Source organism: Chiloscyllium plagiosum, chromosome 7, assembly GCF_004010195.1.
Source record: "Chiloscyllium plagiosum isolate BGI_BamShark_2017 chromosome 7, ASM401019v2, whole genome shotgun sequence".
Lineage (NCBI taxonomy): Eukaryota > Metazoa > Chordata > Chondrichthyes > Orectolobiformes > Hemiscylliidae > Chiloscyllium > Chiloscyllium plagiosum.
Window position 1 is genome coordinate 52,039,169 of NC_057716.1, and position 20,961 is coordinate 52,060,129.

The following is a 20,961-nucleotide window of genomic DNA, read 5'->3' on the forward strand; positions in this document are numbered from 1 at the left end:
TCACATTATTCCTATCCAGCTGTTCATAAATCCTATCCCTTACGATTCTCTCTAAGACTTTGCCCACAACAGAAGTGGAACTTACCGGCCTATAGTTACTAGGGTTATCCCTACTCCCCTTCTTGAACAAGGGAACCACATTTGCTAGCCTCCAGTCTTCTGGCACTACTCCTGTAGACAACGAGGACATAAAAATCAAGGCCAATGGCTTTTCAATCTCCTCTCTTGCTTCCCAGAGAATCCTAGGATAAATGCCATCAGGCCCAGTGCACTTATCTATTTTCACTCTTTCCAGAATTTCCAACACCTCTTCCCTACATACCTCAAAGCCATTCATTCTACTTAATTGTGACTCAGTATTCACATCGGCAACAATGTCCTGTTCCTGAGTGAATACTGACGAAAAGTATTCATTCAGTGTCTCCCCAATCTCTTCAGCCTCCACACGCAACCTCCCACTATTATCCTTGACTGGACCTATTCCTACCCTAGTCATTCTTTTATTCCTGACATACCTATAGAAAGCCTTAGGGTTTCCACTAATCCTACCAACTAAGGACCTTTCATGTCCCCTCCTTGCTGCTCTTAGCTCTCTCTTCAGGTCCTTCCTGGCTACCTTATAACTCTCAATCGCCCCAATTGAACGTTCATGCCTCATCTTTACATAGGCCGCCCTCTTCCATTTAACAAGGGATTCCAATTCACGGCTCCCTCACACGACCCTTTCCTCCCTGCCTGACAGGTACATACTTATCAAGGACACTCAATAGTTGCTCCATCTGCTACTTCTCAGCCCATTGGCCATCTGGTCCAGATCCTGTTGTAATCTGAGATAACCCTCTTCGCTGTCCACTACACCTCCAATTTTGATGTCATCTGCAAACTTACTAACTGAACCTCTTATGCTCGCATCCAAATCATTTATGTAAATGACAAAAAGTAGAGGGCCCAGCACCGATCCTTGTGGCACTCCACTGGTCACAGTCCTCCAGTCTGCAAAACAACCCTCCATCACCACCCTCTGTCTTCTACATTTGAGCCAGTTCTGTATCCAAATGGCTAGTTCTCCCTGTATTCCATGACATCTAACCTTGCCAGTCAGTCTCCCATAGGGAACCTTGTCGAACGCCTTACTGAAGTCCATATAGACCAAGTTTGTGAGACATGATTTCCCACACACAGCCATGTTGACTATCCCGAATCAGTCCTTGCCTTTCCAAATACATGTACATCCTGTCCCTCAGGATTCCCTTCAACAACTTGCCCACCACTGAGGTCAGGCTCACCAGTCTATAGTTCCCTGGCTTGTCTTTACCGCTCTTCTGAAACAGTGACACCACGTTTGTCAACGTCCAGTCTTCCAGCACCTCATCTGTGACTATCGATGATACAAATATCTCAGCAAGAGGCACAGCAATCACTTCTCTAGCTTCCCACAGAGTTCTCGGGTACACCTGATCAGGTCCTGGGGATTTATCCACCTTTACCCGTTTCAAGACATCCAGCACTTCCTCCTCTGTAATCTGGACATTTTGCAAAATGTCACCATCTATTTCCCTACAGTCTATATCTTCCATATCCTTTTCCACAGTAAATACTGATGCAAAATATACATTTAGTATTTCTCCCATTTTCTGTGGCTCCACACAAATGCCGCCTTGCTGATCTTTGAGGGGCCCTATTCTCTCCCTAGTTACCCTTTTGTCCTTAATATATTTGTAAAACCCCTTTGAATTCTCCTTAATTCTATTTGCCAAAGCTATCTCATGTCCCCGTTTTGCCTTGTTGCTGGTTTTCTTGCCAAACAGACTGATTGTGGACTGTGAAACTAAAATGATATTTTTGAAACATGTCCTATTCTTTATATTTGGGAAACCTGTACCTGCTCATTTACTGTCCAGAATTCCTCCCATAGCTGGATACAAACATACTCCTCAGTTTTTAGGACACCCCATGGGGAAGTCAGTATCAAGGTTACAAATTCTAGTTTTATTTAACTGCCACTTTCTTGTTTTTATTTTGTGTCTCAATATAGCTTTGTGACATAATACATTCTACTACTCTGGTATAAATAAAAGAAGTTAGAAGAATGAGGGATAACCTTATTGAAATAAACAAGGTTTGGGGCAGCATGGTGGCACAGTGGTTAGCACTGCTGCCTCACAGTGCCAGGCACCCGGGTTCAATTCCCGCCCCGGGCAACTGTCTGTGTGGAGTTTGCACATTCCCCCCGTGTCTGCGTAGGTTTTCTCTGGGTACTCCAGTTTCCTCCCACAGTCCAAAGATGTGCAGATTAGGTGAATTGGCCATGCTAAATTGCCCATGGTGTTAGGTGAAGGGGTAAATGTAGGGGAATGGGTCTGGGGGAGTTGCTCTTCGGAGTGTCGGTGTGGACTTGTTGGGCTGAAAGGCCTGTTTCCACACTGTAAGTAATCTAATCTTAACAGGGGAAACGTTGAGAAGATGTTTCTATTAGTGGACAAATCATGAACTAGGGAACATACTTACAGAGTAAGGGGACACTCATTAAAACTGAGATGCAAAGGAATTTCTTCCCTCAGAGTGTAGTGTGTGTCTGGAATTCTCTACTGCAGAGAGGTGAGGACATTAGGTCACTGCAAATATTTAAAGAGGAGGTGGATAGATTTTGTTTTGAAATATGCTGTAATGGGGAGTTGAGTGTTATAAGGAGTTTTTACAAAAGAGGAGTTGAGACCTGGGGCAGATGAACCATGAACTTATAGAATGGTAGGGCAGACATGAAGGGGCTGAATGGCAACTCCTGCTCTTATTTCTTATGTTTTTATATTCTAATCTCTTCCTTATTGACAAGGAGCAACAACTCTCTTATAATCTTTCCTCATAATGGACCATGACTTCACTATTGTACACCATATCATAATTTCCAGACAAATCACTTCTCCATTTAAGATATCCCCCTCTCGGTTGTACATCAGTCTGAAAGGGTTAATACTCCAGAGTGCCAGATTATAATGATGTCATATGGACTCATGGGCAGTACAGTTCAGGATTTCAAAGAAGTGAGACTCAACATTTGGTCCCCTTTAAAGTCTCTCTGATAACATCTATCATATCAATGTAGACTGCAACCAGTTGCTACCATGCAGTAAGTCATGCCTTGTTAATTACAAGAGACTATTCTTATTAGAGCCGGAAATGGTTTTCCCATACCACACTGACCAAGCAGACCCTGTGGTTTCCTGTGCTTCGAAAGGAAGGTGGCAGCAATCTTTATCTGAAGGAGAAATTCAGATGGTTTAGTGAGCTGGTGGGTCCATGCAACACTCCCTTAGCAACATCACCACTGCTCTGTCACCCTCATCACTTTTAACATCGTTGCTTCCTATATTACACAGCATTCTTATGCTCTTCTTCAAGATGCAGAAACAAGACATGACTGAATAATTTCTGTCTGTTCCTGTCTCAGTGAAATTTTCTCATTTGACTCAAGTGAAAAGTGTTGTTTAGTGTCGCCACTCTCTAGCACCTTCTTAAAACATAGAAAATAAGCAAAAAGACAACGTAAAGCCAGAAATATAAAACAATAAAGTGCATCAAGTAGGTTGGGTGGTCTTTGGAACAGCTCCAGCTTTTGGGGGGAGGGGTTCACAGCGATGGGTATGGATCCGAGCTCCTCCACCTCCAATGCCTCGACTCCCCGCTGCTAAACCGACGGCACTGCTGCGACCGGGCTTCACCAAGCCACCGCCGCCGCCGGAACAAAGAGTCGCCATTCTCCGGCACCATTTCGCCTTCACCAATGCTAGCGCCACTATGAACTCACGCTGCGCCAACCTGGGTAATGCAGATACTGCCGGAGCCGCAGGGTCCTGCACTGGCGCCAAACTCACTGACATCGCCACCTCAGCCATCAGGCACCGAGCCTCGGCTCAGCCTGCAAGTCTGGACTGGGAGGTTTAAGCCTGGGATTGTCTCCTTATTCATTAAGAATGTACCTATCTCTTTCATAGAAATATTCAATAAACCTGCCTCTACCGCTCTCTGGGAGAAGAGATTTCCAAAGACTCGCCCTCTGAGAGAAATCTTCTGCATCATCTCACTTTTAAATGGGAGACTCCCTTGTTTTTAAACTGTGTTCTCTCGTTGTAACCTCCTCCACCAGAATAAACATCCTTTCTGCAAAGACACTGACAAATCCTCTCGGGATTTTGTACATCCCAAAAGATCAGTTTTTATTCCTCTGAACTCTAGTGGAACAAGAACCATTCGTAAGAATCTTTCCTTTAAAGATAACTATGCCCCCCTCCCCCCCCCAGGTAGCAGTAAAGTGAACATTCTGTGAACTGTTTGTAATGCATTAATATTCTTTATCAAATAAGACCCTAACTATGCATAGTACTGCAGGATTGGAGGGTTTGAGCTATAAAGTGAGGCTGAATAGTCTAGGGCTATTTTCCCTGGAGGTTTGGATGGTGAAGGGTGACCTTATAGAGGTTTATAAAATCATACAACATAGAAAAGTACAGAACAGGTCCTTCGGCCTACAATATTGTTCAGAAAATTAATCCTGATGTAAAATAAAATAACCTTACCTACCTCAATTCACTGCTGTCTATGTGCATGTGCAGCAGGCGCTTAAATGTCCCTGATGACTTGTCTTCCACCACCACCACTGGCAACGCATTCACAACTCTCTGCGTAAAGAACCTACCTCTGATATCTCCTCTATACCTTCCTCCTAATATCTTCAAACTATGACCCCTCATCCCAGTCAACCCTGCCGTGGGGAAAAGTCTCTGGATATTGACTCTATCCATGCCTCTCACTACCTTGTAAACCTTGATCAGGTCACCTCTCGTCTCCAGAGAGAAAAGTCCAAGCTTAGTCAACCTTTCTTCATAAAGCAAGCCCTCCAGTCCAGGACCTTCTTTGCACCCTCTCCAAAGCCTCTGTATCTTTGTGACACTAGGGTGACCAGAACTGGACCAATATTCCAAGTGTGGTCTCACCAGGGACTTCTGGAGCTGTAGCAAAACTTCGCAGCTCTTAAACTCGATCCCCCTGTTAATGAAAGCCAAAACACCATATGCTTTCTTAACAACCCCATCCACTTGGGTGGCAACTTTGAGGGATCTACGTACTTGAACACCAAGATCCCTTTGTTCCTCCACACTGCCAAGAATCCTGTCTTTAATCCTATATTCAGCATTCAAGTTCGACCTTCCAAAATGCATCACTTCACATTTATCCAGGTTGAACTCTATCTGCCATTTCTCAGCCCAGCTCTGCATCCTGTCTATGTCATGCTGCAGCCTGCAATAGTCCTCAATACTATCAAAGGCACCTCCGACCTTTGTGTCAAATGCAGATTTACTAACCCACCCCTCCATCTCCTCATCCAAATCATTTATAAAAACTATAAAGAGAAGAGGCCCAGGAACAGAGCTCTGAGGAACACCACTCAACACTGACCTCCAGGCAGAATACTTTCCATCTACAACCACTCTCTGCTTTCTGTCAGCCAACCAATTCTAAATCCAGATAGCCAAATCTCCCTGTATCCCATACCGCCTGATTTTATGAATGAGCCTACCATGGGAACCTTATCAAATGCCTTGCTGAAGTCCATATTACACCACATCTACTGCTTGACCTTCGTCAACCTGTCTTGTCACCTCCTCGAAGAACTCAATAAGATTAGTTAGGCATGACCTGCCCCTCACAAAGCCATGCTGACAGCCTTTAATCACGCTATGCTTTTCAAAATAGTCATAAATCCTATCCCTCCGAATTCTTTCCAAAACCTTGCTGACCACAGACGTAAGACTGACTGGTCTGTAATTGCCAGGGATTTCCCTATTACTCTTCTTGAAAAGAGAAACAACATTCGCCTTCTTCCAATCCTCTGGTATAACTCCTGTGGAGAATGAGGAAGCAAAGATCTTCACCAGTGTCTTAGCAACCTTCTTTCTTACTTCCTGGAGCAACCTAGGATAAATCTGGTCTGGATCACAATTACAACATTTAAAAAGATGGGTACGTGAATAGAAAGGGTTTAGAGGGATATGGGCCAACTGATGGCAAATAGAATTTGATTAATATTTGGATAACTGGTTGGCATGGATGAATTGAATCAAATGGTCTGATTTTTGTGCTGTACAACTCTGTGGCTCTATGAATCTATGTGGCCTCACCATTTTTGTAAAACTGTGTTGTCTGGACATTGTGCATCTTTGATGTTGGCATATTTTTATTCTGGTTATGTTTTTATTTCACTTATTAACTCTTCCTCTTCAATTTACAGCATTGCCTTATCTATTGCTATTTACTTACTTTAAAATATTGTTTATTGCAAGGCTGCCTCTTCAGGATTGTACATTTGCAAATTTGACATGGGATTAAGTAGGTGATGTAGGGTCTTCAAGCAGAACCTATGCTTAGGGTCAGAGTAATGCAGATGCCATCTTTGTAGTTGTAGTGTCATACATAAGATCATTAGAAACCAAACAGGGATATTTCATTAAGTGATCTTTTGGATGTGGGGCATTTCCAGAGATTTTGTTTAAAATTAAAAGACAATAAATTTAAGTGGAGCAAAAAATAATGCAAGGTCTGTATACCGTTCAAAAAGTTTTGTTGCATCTCAAGCACTTTGTTGATGTCATGGAGCCAAGCTTGCCAGATTTCAGTATTTGGCGCCTGTAAGATGTACCATTCAGACGTTCCATGGGATCTCAGAGCAAACTTGCATGATTCGTTGTCCACGTCAGCTTCAATATTTAGCGCACTCACCTTAAATAGATCAGACAGACAAACTGTTGAAAAGATGTACATGTTTGAATCATAGAATCTTAGAGCATAGAAGGAGGCTATGCAACCCATCAAATTTGCACTACATCTTATATTAGAAGCAGTGACTCAGAAGAAAGTAGCCAATGAATCAGAAAGGTTATCAGTCAGTAAAACTCTGAACACTGGTAAGAATAAGGATTGGGATAGGGAGAGCAGAGAGTCAACTCTAGTTGATGTGAGCCACCCCACGAAAGCCGTAGGTTTAGTATCCATCTATGTTGTATTGATCTTTGGTGTTAGACTAAGCTAACCAAATGATTTAAGAAATGTCAGGTTAAGAAAATGCACTTGATCGCTATCTTGTGACCTTTTCTGGAAAAGTCCATGTTGTAGATAATGGGACAAGATGTTGCTATGATTTTTCCTATTGTTGAACAGGCTGCCACATTGTGAAAGTCTAGTCTCACCCAGTAGTATCAACCATTTCGTTACATAGAGAAAATCATTGGTACCCATGGACAAGGCAATGATTGAAATGACATAGCATTTTGATTGTCATTTGACAAAACGCAGGTAGATTTCACAGGCTGATAGTAAAGGACTGAGCATCATTGTCCTTCAAACTTTGTTTACTCCTGTTCATATTTACCTTAATGCTCTTCTTGAATTGATATATTGGTGCTGAGGAACCTTTCTTGTGTAGTTCACTAAAGATTAAAACCTGTTCAAAGAGGAAAACTCGTCTTTTCTTACTTCGGGACAGAACTCCAGAAACTTGTTCTGTCACTAGGAATGTATCTTGTTGCAGCAGTTTCCCCTGTGCTGTGAGTCTGCCCTGGAAGTAACAAATGATTCAATTCTGTTAAATATTTTCTCATTTCATTTAAAAAAAAATATTTCTACTCTCATTTCTAAAACAGATAGATATTTTTCCTTCAAACAAAATAAAGAACGGTATGGTGGCACAGTGGTTAGCACTGCTGCCTCACAGCACCAGAGACTCGGGTTCAATTCCCGCCTTGGACAACTATCTGTGTGGAGTTTGCAAATTCTCCCCGTGTCTGCGTGGGTTTCCTCTAGGTGCTCTGGTTTCCTCCCACAGTCCAAAGATGTGCAGGTTAGGTGAATTGGTCATGCTAAATTACCCGTAGTGTTTGAGGATGAGGTAAATGTAGGGGAATGGGCCTGGGTGGGTTACTCTTCGGAGGGTTGATGTGGACTTGTTGGACCAAAGGGCCTGTTTCTACACTGTAAGTAATGTAAGTAAACTGTGGATGCTGGAAATCTGAAACAAAAACGGAAATTGCTAGAGGAACTTGGAAGGTCTGGCAGCATCTGTGGAAAGAACACAAAGTTAATGTTTTAAGTAGGATCATTGGACCCAAAGCAGTTTTATCAAACATGAATGTAGCAATAAGGCACTTCTATTTATAAACACCAAGTTATAGGGGTGTATGCAAGCCCTGGAAACAAACACTTCAGTCCAACTTGTCCATGCTGACCAGATAACCTAGATAAATCTAGTCCCATTTGCCAGCATTGGCCTAATATCTCTCTAAAACCCTTTCTATTCATATATCCATCTAGATGCCTTTTAAATTGGTATTGTACCAGCCTCCACCACGTCCTCTTGCAGCTCAATCCATAGACACATCACCCTTTGAATGAAAAAGTTGCCTCTTTTAAATCTTTCCTCTCTCATCTTAAACCTAAGACCTCTAGTTTTGCACTCTCTCACCCTGGGAAAATACCTTATCTATTTACCCTATTCATGCCCCTCATGATTTTATAAACCTCCATAAGGTCACCCCTCAGTCTTCAATGCTCCAGAGAAAATACCCAGGCAGAAGACTGAAAAAACACAGCAAGCCAGGCTGCATTAGGAGGTGGAGAAGTTGACGTTTCGGGTGTAACTCTTCTTCAGGCCCCACCCTATTCAGTTTATCCCTCTAACTCAAACCCTCCAACCCTGGCAACATACTTGTAAACCATTTCTGGACCCTTTCAATTCCAGAACATTCTTCCTATAACAGGGAGACCAGAATTTCACATGGTATTCGAAAAGTGGCCTAACCAATGTCCTTTCCAGCCACAGTATGCCCTCCCTATTCCTTTACTCAATGCACTGACCAATAAAGGGAAGATCAAACACCTTCTTCACTATCCTATATACCTGCAACTCCGCTATCAAGGAACTATGAATCTGCACTCCAAGGTCTCTTTGTTCAGCGACACTCCCCAGGACCTTACCATTAAGGCATATAAGTCCTGTCCAAAATGAGTCTTTCCAAAATGCAGCACGTCAATTCACAGCTGGAAAGTTTGTATTCCAGAAATTGTTATCTGATAAACTGCCTGTACACTTGATTACCCCTTCCAGAAAACATTTATTCTCATCCTCTACGTGAAAGACGGAATAAGATTTGCCAATGTATTCTGAGTCCTTTTCACTCCATGATCATAAAATTATGGTGTAATGTGTACTGGTGAAATAATAATCCAGGGCAGAGGAAAGGGGATAACCTGACCTTAAAACCCTCAAGTCTTCCCAAATTCATCATGTCATTGCAACGTTTTGGCACATGGTACATCACATCAACCGCTTTCTGCAAAAAGAAACACACTTCAATATTAACAGTTTCTGACACTTCAGCTCTTGCAGATATAAGCATTTTTCACCTCAGACTTTTGGAATCCATCCAACAGATTCACATTCAATTTCACATATTTTTTGACATTTTTTTCCTATAAATTACAAAATTATAATATTGAAATGCCTTAAATTATATTTGAAAAATAAACATGGAGTCATGGAAACAAACTATAAGTCTCATATAATAGAGATAATTTTATTGTATTTTAAGTATTATTGATATCAACTCATCCATTTGAACTGTAATTAGTAATATACATAAAATATTGGTGTTTTCATGTCATAAATAATTTCAGAATTTAATATTACTTTGCAGCCAAACCTCCAACAACTTCCACCAGTAGAATGTTTAAATGTCTCCAAGGATGAATTAGCATCCAGCAGAAGTTAAGGGTCAAATTAGAACATATACTCGAAGGAGGTTTTGAAAAGGCAGGATATAAGAAAACCTTTGAAGGTGGTAACACGTTGTTAGGAACAATATTGCTTCATCCCAGAAACTGAAAATTGAAATTCTGCAAATACAGCTTTGTGTATGCCTCAGGAGAGAAAAAAAATGTTCCTAAGTTACCTTCCTCAATTTTACCAAATCTCAATGAAATAAAAAGCAGTTCAAGCAAAGAAACCTGATGTACTGTAACAATTTTCTAGATGACTTCCTTAACAACTGTGCAAAGGACCAGAGTCTGAAGCCTGCAAAGTACAAATCATTGGTACAGACCGTGAAGATATTTATAAACAAGGCAAAGGTTTTGAAATTAGCATGCTAGTGAAGCTGTCACACCAGAGATTATGCAAAACAAAATTATGAACTCACAAGATTTCAAAGGTAGCATGCAGTCAGTGGAGTTCTGGATAAGTTGAAATTTAAACTGGGTGTGAACAAAAACATTAAAGGGAATTTGGAAATGGTGAAACTAGAGATGACTAACATATATGTCCAAAGGCATAACTTTTGCTCCTGTGTTGGGTGCCCAAAGTCTGGAGATGTCCTGTCCACAAACCTTACTCAGCAGAAGCTTCCTTAAATGGATACCTTACCTTTTCTGGCCTCCATGTGACATTAGACTCAAGCCACTCAATATTATACACCACTGCAGAAGAATTAAATAATCAAAACGAAGCATCCAGTATGATAATTGTATACCCAATCTGGGTTACCAGGTTTCAAAATTGAAGTTGTCCTACAGTTTAATCAACAGCCTGACATTGTCATATTCACAGAAATATATCTTAAACCCTGTGTCCCAGATTTCTTCTTCTCCAGTCTTGGAGTATATCCTATCCTACTAGTGTCCATAAAGCAGCGGCAAAGTTGTGCACCACCACAATTTTCACGCTCGTGACCTGAGAAATCCCTCACTCAACCATTGCAAACCTTGGATCAGTGAGGAAAGTAAAAGGGCAATGACCAGAGCAGCACCAAAACAAACCTAAAAATGGGTACCAAAACAGTGAAATTACGAAATACACCAACTAAAAGCATGCTTAACAGCAGAAAGAGGTCAGGCATTTCAGATCTAAGTCACTCCAATCCAAGCAATCAAATCAAAGCTGCCATATGTGACTATAAATGGTGGCGGACAATTCAACAACTAATGTGTGCTGTGTGAACACCACTTTTCTGAAGGATTTTGGAGCATAGCAAACCAATGCAAAAGAAAAGGCTGAAGAATTTGCAATTATCTTCCACCAAAATTACAAAGTGGGTGATCTATCCTCACTTCCCCCTGGGGATCCCAGCATCACAGATGCCAGTCTTCAGCCAATTCACAGTATTAACTAAGTGAGGGTAGGTGCTATCAAACAGCATTTACCCTGCAATAACCTACATCATGCTCTTGCTTATTTGTGTTCCAGCTTCAGAATTCATTAAAAACTTAGTCCAAACATATTCAAAAAATTGAACTCCAGAGGAGAGATCTGAGAGTTCCCTTAACATCAGTGCAACAAATGATTATATGGCATCAAGGAACTACAGTCAAATGGAATTGAAGAAAAACCTTTCCACTCGCTGGAGTCGTATCCAGCACTTGATGTATATATTTGTGGGTTTTGGAAGTCAATAAGCTCAGTTCAGCCATCAGCACAATCCCAGGTCCAATCATCAATAACTTTTCCTCCATCATAAGGTCAGAACTGGGGGCATTTGCAGATGACAGTACTATTCATCCCTTCTCAGACAACAGAGGTCTACGCTTGCTTGGTACCAGACCTGGACATCACTGAGGCTTGTATTATCTTTCAATTGAAGTGCAAGGCAATGAACCTCTCTAACAAGTGAGAATCTAACCAACTCTCCTTAACATTCAACAGTGTTACCCCCACTGAGTCACCTATCGTCAACACTTAACTGGACTAGCTACTGCAGCTACAAGAGCAGTTTAGGAGTTGGGAATTCTGCTGTGAGTAACTGATGTCACAATTCTGCAAAATCTATCCAGCATTTACATGACACAAGTCTGGTGTGTAATGGAATAGTCTCTAGTTACCTGGATGAATGCATATCCAACTACACTCAAGAAGCTCAACACCTTCCATGACAAATCAGCCACTGACTAGAATTGCAATAAGCATCTTGAACATTCAAATTCTCCACCACTCTTGCACAGTAATATCAGTGTGTACCACCTACACAGTGCACTACAGTAACTTGTCAATGCTCCTTTGGCAGAAGCTTCCAACTCCCACCCTCTACCATCTAGAATGTCATGGACAGCAGGTGCATGAAGACCATGGACTGGTCATAACTAATACTCTGTTTTATCAGAGAGACAAGAATAAGACCTTATGGAAACATATTCAGTCCAGACATTTGCACCTGCTTGAGTATATTATCATCCAAGTGAGGGACTGCCAGGATGTTTGTTAACATTCTGTGCCTGCTGCATGCCAGGACCCTCAGCACAACATCCGGATCTACCTTGGACCGAATACGTGAGCAAATGGAGTCAAGCAAGGCTATATTATCACACCAATTCAGTACTCCTTCTTCTTCATGGCAACACTCCATCCCATTTCCATGAAGCTTCTATCTGGAGTAGAGCTTCTCTATGGGATAAGAGGGAAACCTTTACAGAACTAATTCAAGAACTAAGACCACACCAATCTTTGTCGGTGAACTGCAGCATACAGCTGACACTTGCATGTACACACCCTCAGTGGCTGAGCTCCAAACCATCATCAATGCATCCATAAAGGCCTATGAGTGTAGGGGCATTAAGCTAAACATTTGGAAGACAAAGATCCTCCAGCAGCCTGCTTCCACCAGGCAAAACTATCACAAACTATTAAGATTCATGACGGGCTCCTGGCCAGGTGGGTCAGTTTCCATATATTAATATATATTATTGACATCAACACTAAAATTCAACATTGTGTCTGATATGTCAGTGCAGTCTTTGGCCATCAGAAGAACAAAGTACTGAATGACAAAGGCTTCAAACCCAGCACCGAGCTCGTGGTCTAAAGGGTGACGTGTTACTTGTTCTTTTGTATGTGTTGGAGAAGAACAATGCACAGCAGACATCTCAAATCCCTACAGAAATATCAGCCGTATATTTCTGCAAAGTCCTGCATATACAAGGAGAGGAGGAACATTCCAATATCAGTCTCCTCTCTTAAGGCAACATCCCCAGGACGAAGGCACTGGCTACTATCAATCTGCCACATTGTGCAGGCCACATTGTCTGCATGACTGACACAACACTGCCAAAACAAGCTCTCTACTCCAAACACATGGCTAGCAGTTCTCAGGAGGATAGAGAGAATAATTCAAGAATACCTCAAAACCTCACTGACAAAAATGCAATGCTACACTGACTCATAAGAATCTCTTGCCCAGAACTGCCCAAACTGGGGAAGGAACATTTGCGAAAGTACCAACTGTCTTGAACGTTTCTGTCAGGCCCAGGTTGGGGTCTGTCTCAAACACAGAAAGAGTGTGTGAAAACCTAAGCATCCCACCCCACCTCTTACTTCTTAAAATCCCAGCTGCCCCACCTATGAGACATGTGTAGAACCATCATTGGATTGTTTAGTCACATTAGGACCCCCAACTCTGAAGTCGAGTAGAATCATCCTGAGTCTCGAAGACAGTGTTAGAAGAGGGGATATACCAACAGCACGAGGACTGCAACAGTTCAAGAAGGCAATTTAACTACTCCCTCTCATGATTGTGGAAACAATAAATACTGAGCTTGCCCATAATATCTTCATTGAACAGCAAATATAAAAGTCGTTAAGGAAATTGATCAGTTATGACATAACTGAATGGCAGAACAGGCTTGAGGAGTAAAAGTCTATTCCTTTTCCTATATTCTTAATGGACTGAAAGGACAACTTAGATGATTTATAAACGTTGAAAAGAATTGACTTCTGCTATCTGTTCACTCACTTCATTCATTGGCTTACAATAAATGCCAACAGGGCTTAGTAAAAAGTTTCCCTTACACTTTTATTTCAGAATTTAGTTAATAGATCGTACATTTACTTCACACTATTATAGTACCTTTCTATTTAATTTATAACATAAATAATTAAAATAATCATAGTAAATGAATGTGATTTATTCAGTTAGTAAATTTGCTTGGCACTTCTTCCAATTTGCTGTCAGTGATACATCAAGAAATGTAGTTGCACTCTAAATGTTTGTCAATCTAAGAAAACAAGTTTTACCGCAATCTCTGAACATTCGAGCCGAGCTTGTTCACTGTACTTAAGGAAGTCCTGCAACAAGATCATTTTCTTTTATCAATTATTATTTCCCATTAAGCAAATAACTTTATTGCATGAAAACAATATGAAACAACTTTGCAGTTGAAGTGCTCATTACAAATTTTGTCTTGTCAGCAAACATTTAAACCTTTGTGAAAGTAGTTTTGGTGCTAATATCCACCTTACCATTACTCTGTCAGTGGTTAGTTAGCTTAGTTAGCTGTACTGTGGGTTCACAATACGGATTTACACTAATAGCAGGGTCCATTTCTTGTACCAGCTCAGGTTACCATCCTTGCCTGAGTTGTAATTATCTGAAGTTAAACCAGCACCAGTGGTCGCTCTTTAATGAGAACGCGAGATTATTGTCACTTGACCTAATCTTTTTCTATCCTTCTGCTATGTCAGAAAACAAACTGCAGTGTTCATATCTCAAATTAAAAGCATGATTGTTTTCTTTTTAAAAAAATCTTCATGAGCAGGGTCTTGACTAACAAAATTCAAATGCTGCATATTTTGTAATCCCTTCAAAACTGTATTCACTGCATTCTGCTCACATACATCCAATCAAATGAATGGAGAGCATAATGTGCATGATTAACTGTCTATCATTCAGATTAGGCAGAGAAACTGCAATGTTATGATGATGTTTTAAATACCCAGAAATTAGATGATATCATCTCTCCCCCTTATAACAAGATGTGTGATGAAATGTTTAATTTGTTAGGTGGTATGCATCCATACTGTACCAGGAGCACATAAGACATCATATTGATAAAGTTCCACTTTAGATATTCGCAACCTTGATCTGAAATAGCAATTAGGCAAATTTGAGGATCCTTTCCCAAAATTAAGCTTCGTTGCTGCATTCATGTCTATTGAGTGCCTAATAATGGTCCTCAAAAGATTAAACTGGAAGGCCAAACAGTTGCCAAGGACAGAATTTAATGTTCTCTGAGTTTGGTGGTGAGGGCCATTTAATTTAGTGGCAAGATGGTCTCTTCCACCTTCCCACTCTTCCTTAATTAAGTATGTGGTGGCAATAGGCAGCAGCTGCTGGAGAGGCAGGGAAAAGAGGGAAGGGGTAATTAGTTCAAAGATATTTGTTTCATGTCTGAGGGACCCAGCATCAGGAATTGTGGGCAGTCTGAGAGCCAACCACTGCCCTTGCCATCAATCTGCCAAACCCAAGAACTCCAGTTTGAAAGCACATGTCCCCTCCACCCTTGCCTGTGCCTTTGGTTAAGCCAATACTTGGGTGGTGCTGCAGTGGTTCATGTCACTTCAGTGGCACTGCTTAGCAATGAGAAGTTACAAGTCTCTGGCTAGCCAGCAGTGCTTGGCAAGTGAGTCCTCTGTCCAGGGGATCTTTGATCCTCTGTATATGGCAGCCTTTCCCAAGACATAGTGATGAAAGGCTTTTATTCCTGATGAAGGGCTTTTGCCCGAAACGTCGATTTTGCTGCTCGTCGGATGCTGCCTGAATTGCTGTGCTCTTCCAGCACCACTGATCCAGATAGTGATGAAAGGCTTCCAGCATATCTCCAGTGAACAGATAAGACTCCTGGCATCTCTGCTAAGTACCACCCTATGTTTCTGTGTCAGTTTAACAATTGGATGAACTCTCACCCTGAGCAGCAGCTGATACTTGGTTATCCTCTGTACAGGTTTGATGAGATAGTCACTCAGGCTAAATGTCTCACCCAAATCCAGTTTTACCTCCTGAAAAAAAAGCAAAATGTTGAGTCACATACATTATATCTGATTATTTTAATTGGATATCTTATTTGTTCAATGGAAAAGTGCCATGCAGTACTGTATTGAACAATATAGGTAGATAGATTTTATACGTTGCTTCTTAGGAAGGTCTTGTGTTCCAAAAGTGTCACTAACCTAGGCTAGCATTTGTTGATTATCCCTAATTGCTCTTGAACTGAGTCGCTTGCTAGGCCACTGAAAAGGGCAGTTAAAACGTAGCCATATTGCTGTGGATCTTAAGTCACATGTATGAACAGACAGTTCAGGAGCAGGAGTAGGCTATTCAGCCCTTTGAAACTGCTCCACCATTCCATAAGACCATGGTTGATCTGATTGGAACCCCAGATCCACATTCTTGCCTACACTATATTACCTTTACTTAACAAGAATCTATCTACCTCTGCCTTACAAAAGATTCAGTACTCCAATTCCACCACCTTTTCAAGAACAGTTTCTGAGAGAAAAAGAACATTGAATTTCTGTTTTAAATAGAAACTGCTGTTTTTGAAACTGTGACCCTCAGTTTCACATCTGCCATAACAGAAATCACCCTGTCCCCATTTATCCTGTCTAGACCCCTCACGATTTTATATGTTTCAATCGAGTAAAACTCCAGCAAATACAAGCCTAGACTCTATAAACTTTCCTTATAAGACAACCTTCCCTTTCCAGACATTTGTCTGGCAAACCTTCTGTGAACTGCCTCCAATGCATTTGCATCCTTAGGCAGACAGGGTAAGAATGGCAGGCTTCTTTTACTAAAGGACATTAGTGAAACAGATTGGTCTTTATAACAGTCAGTGGTTGTAGTCATGGTCACTATTATTGAGACTACCTTTATGTTCCGAATTTATGAATTAAATTTAAGTTCCATTGGTTGCTTTAGTGAGATTTGATCCCTCTCTATTGGGCATTAGACTGGACCTCTGTAGTACTAATCCAATGACATTACCACCACAAGCCACCATCCCCACAACCCTTGGGTCGGGGTTATATCTGATCTTATGATACTTCAAATTAACTGCCAAAAATCTATGTGCAGCTTCTGCTCAAAATTCCAACATGTGCACCTGATCGATGAGATTTTGCAAAATTTACCCTTTATGCTTCAGCTCTTGTCCTAAGTTAGATGACCTATGTCTGTTTTTGTCTGGATTGAAGGGATTGTAATTAGTCTTAGAATCACTGGCATAGGGAAAGGAAATCAGAAGTCAGTATTCCTTCCCCTGACAGATTTATTGAGCACTTGTGAAAGGTGTCCTTTTCTTGCCGTTGAATGAGACCAGGATTGGCCTTGTGATGACATTGTTCACCACTGAGTGAAAGGCTAGCTAACATTGCTTAGAATCACATGCAGAGTTGATATTTAAGCTAAGGAAGCTCTGAGGGCTTCCACCCACATGGAGCTATTACGAAGTAGCAGTCATTCCTGTCTTCAAGAAACAAAGCGAAAAAAACCTGAAGAAATTGCTAGCATGGTTTGTAAAGGCTTGGAAACCAAATTTCAGTCTATTTAACTAGTGAATATTTTAAGAATAGATGCTTTGAAATTTTGATTACAATCCATTTTACACCTTTCAATAAACCTTTTTACAGGAGGCTACTTCATTTGCCAAAATAAGCAGAAAGAAAAATCAATTCTATAGGAAGTAATTATCCTTACTGAATGAATAGAACATTCCAGTCATGTCAGTCAGCATAAATAACTACGTTCTTCAACAGTCAATGATTGCTGTAAACTACTCATTTCCAGTTGATGTTCATTATTTATTATTGCAATTGAAAAGAGACAATCTGTGACTCACCTCGAAATAGGCATCATATTCAATCACAATATGCTCAGATTTTGGCTTGTTTTGACAGTACACTGCATACATGTCTAAGCGTCTCTCCTGCAAAAAGGGCAAGTAGTTTTATGATTTCTAACTTCACCACATTGTCCATTTTCATCTACCACTCTTGGAACTGAGTAGTACATACTATTATCTTTAATGTCTCATGAAAGTTTGATGAAAATACTAACAATAAAATAATTAAAATTGCACTGCTTGTAAATGGAATTGACAATCAAAATCATTCAGAATTTTTATCCCTTCTGTAAGTTCATAGAATAGTGTCTGATAGTAAGTATATAAAATCTTTTCCTATTACTTGCCAGATATTTAGAGACTAAGTAGATAGAAGATTTAAATACTTTCTGTAAACATATGAATTATGAACAGATGCAGGACAGTTGGCCCTTCTAGCCTGCTCTACCGTTGAACAAGATCAGAGCTGATCTGATTGTGGCCTCAACTCCACACTCCCTCCTCAGATGACATTGAATTGAGGAAGAATATAGTACAAAACATGGCCATTTGGTCCACATCTTCATTGGTCCTTTTCTAAAACAGTCCAAACCAGTCTCACCATCCACACATAGCTCTGTTTCAAACATTTATTAAATTTTCATATGAATAATGCAATAATCTAATGACAAAGTATTTCATCCTAGTATCGCTTCTCACACTGTTAGTAGCATTTTTCAAATTCATGACTCCTTGTCACTCATTCTCCAACCACAAGGAATATTAATTTGCTATTTGTTGTATCAAATATCTTTTTAATATTAAATCAGTGCATTAAATTTTTTAGCTTCCACTGTTCAGGTGGATATGGCATTTTTATTATATCAAATTCCCAGCATCACCCAGGTTAATTGATAGTAGATGCTTATTATAGTTTTAAAAGTTTGTCTATAATAACTGCTCCAAACTGTTCATAATGCTGGAAATGTGACTCTCCTAATATCAATATAACACTTCTGACAATGTTACCGAGGTGAAGTCAGAGATGGGTGATACCATTTAGGACTAAGATGAGGAGAATCTTTTTTTCATTCAAATTGTTGTGAATCTTTATAATTTGTGAAAGGTCAGTCTTTGAGTATGTTTAAAATAAAGTTTGATAGAAATCTGATGACCAGCAGCATAAAGGGTTATGGTGATAGTCTGGGTTCCAATGTCCATTACCCAGTTTATAAAATGTTTCTCAAATAAAGAAGAGTTGAAAACTCATTTCCATGCCCTTACTTCCTTCTGATTGATTGATGGAATTTGCTCATGTCTGAATGATATCCGCATGCATTTCATACATCGGTACTTTTACTGAAGGAGCACCAAAGGAGAAGCAGGAAACAACAGGTGTTCCTCTCACATTCATATTGTCTCCATATGAAGAAGTGTTATCATCATTGTGGATGCAATTAGTGTAGATTATCAGCATTGGGAAGTCCTTCATCAACCCTCTTGGCTGTGGACTCCCTCCTCACCCCCACCCCCACCCCCACCGCAACCCCCTCACCTTAACCAATAGCAATCTGCAGCTTGTCTCAGCTCTGTAAAGAAAACACAACTTTTCTTATAATTAGGCAAGATCCTACTTTGGTCAGTACACTGTCCCAACTCTTCATCTGTTGCTTCCTTCTAAAGGCTGAGCAACAGCAGGCAGTGAAGGGAGCAGCAGGAAGAGGTTCTAGGTTCCTGAATCTCTGGGCATATCACCTAATTTTTTATCCCTTTGTTCTTATGCACCAGTCCGTAGAAATTCATATGGAAAGACAAAATACAATTCACAATGGTTCTGAGAAAATGGATAGGGTGTATGCTATTTAAACTCAACTGATTACATATATAAATTAGCCAAAAAAGACTAACGGATTATGATTAGGGGTTTTACTGGAACCCTAGCTAATTTCACCCTCCTAAATTGAATTGGAGACCTGTGACCAATGTGTGCCACAAGGATCGGTGCTGGTTCCACTGATTTTCTTCATTTATATAAATGATTTGGATGTGAATATAGGAGGCATGCTTAGTACATTTGCAGATGACACCAGAATTTGTGATGTAGTGGACAATGAAGAAGGTTATCTCAAAGTTCAATGGGACCTCGATCGAATGGACTAATAGGCTAAGGATTGGCATATGGAGTTTAATTTTGATTAATGTGAGGTGTTGCATTTTGGTAAGGCAAATCAGGGCAGGACTTATATAGGTAATAGTAGGGTCCTGGTGAGTGTTGCTGAACAAAGAGACCTAGGGGTGCAAGTGCATTGTTCCTTTGAAATTGGAATCACAGGTAGGCAGGGCAGTGAAGAAGGTGTGTAGCATGCTTGCCTTCATTGGTGAGAAAATTGGGTATAGGAGTTGGGAGGGCATGTTGTAGCTGTACAGAACATTGGTTTGGCCACTTTTAGAATACTGCCTACAGTTCTGGTGTCCCTGTTATAGGAAAGATGTTGTTAAACTTGAAATGATTCAGAAAAGATTGCCAAGGAGTTTGCCAGAGTTGGAGGGTTTGAGCTGTAGGGAGAGGCTGAATAGGCTGGGGCTATTTTCCCTGGAGCGTCAGAGCTTGAGCTTGTAGAGGCTTATCCCATTATGAGGGACATGGATAGGATGAATAGCCAAGGCCTTTTTTTCCCAGGGTAGGAGAGTTAAAAACTAGAGGGCATAGGTTTAAGGGGAGATCTAATAGAAACTTACAAAATAATATGTGGCTTGGAAACGGTGGACGATAGGAAATTGTTTCCGTTAGTCGAAGAGACTAGGACCCGTGGTCACAGCCTTAGAATTAGTGAGGGTAAATTCAGAACAGAAATGCAGAGACATTTCTTCAGCCAGAGAGTGGTGGGCCTGTGGAATTCATTGCTGTGGAGTGCAGTGGAGGCCGGGACGCTAAATGTCTTTAAGGCAGAGATTGATAAATTCTTGATGTCACAAGGAATTAAGGGCTATGGGGAGAATGCGGGTAAGTGGAGTTGAAATGCCCATCAGCCATGATTGAATGTCGGAGTGGACTCGATGGGCCGAATGGCCTTACTTCCACTCCTATGTCTTATGGTGTTATGGTCTAAGGTGGGAGAAGAAAGATTTAAAAAGATTCTGAGGGGCAATTATTTCACACAGAGGGTGGTGTGTGTATGGAACATGCTGCTGGAGGAAGTGGTGGAAGCTGGTACAATTACAACATTGAAAAAGTATCTGATGTGTACATGGATAAGATGGGCTTAAAGGACT

The 20,961-nt window shown here is 40.8% G+C and overlaps 1 protein-coding gene across 1 annotated transcript in view; it reads right to left on the reverse strand.

Annotated features, from left to right (window-relative positions):
* Nucleotides 1-20,961, reverse strand: part of LOC122551592 (rho guanine nucleotide exchange factor 25-like) — a 61,399-nt gene that overhangs the window by 5,833 nt on the left and 34,605 nt on the right. The window contains exons 6-11 of the mRNA XM_043693723.1: nt 17,707-17,793; nt 15,773-15,865; nt 14,105-14,155; nt 9,303-9,380; nt 7,424-7,609; nt 6,603-6,774 (exon numbers count right to left, since the gene is read on the reverse strand). Of these exons, the coding sequence (XP_043549658.1) occupies nt 6,603-6,774; nt 7,424-7,609; nt 9,303-9,380; nt 14,105-14,155; nt 15,773-15,865; nt 17,707-17,793 (667 nt within the window). The remainder of the gene's footprint in view (nt 1-6,602; nt 6,775-7,423; nt 7,610-9,302; nt 9,381-14,104; nt 14,156-15,772; nt 15,866-17,706; nt 17,794-20,961) is intronic.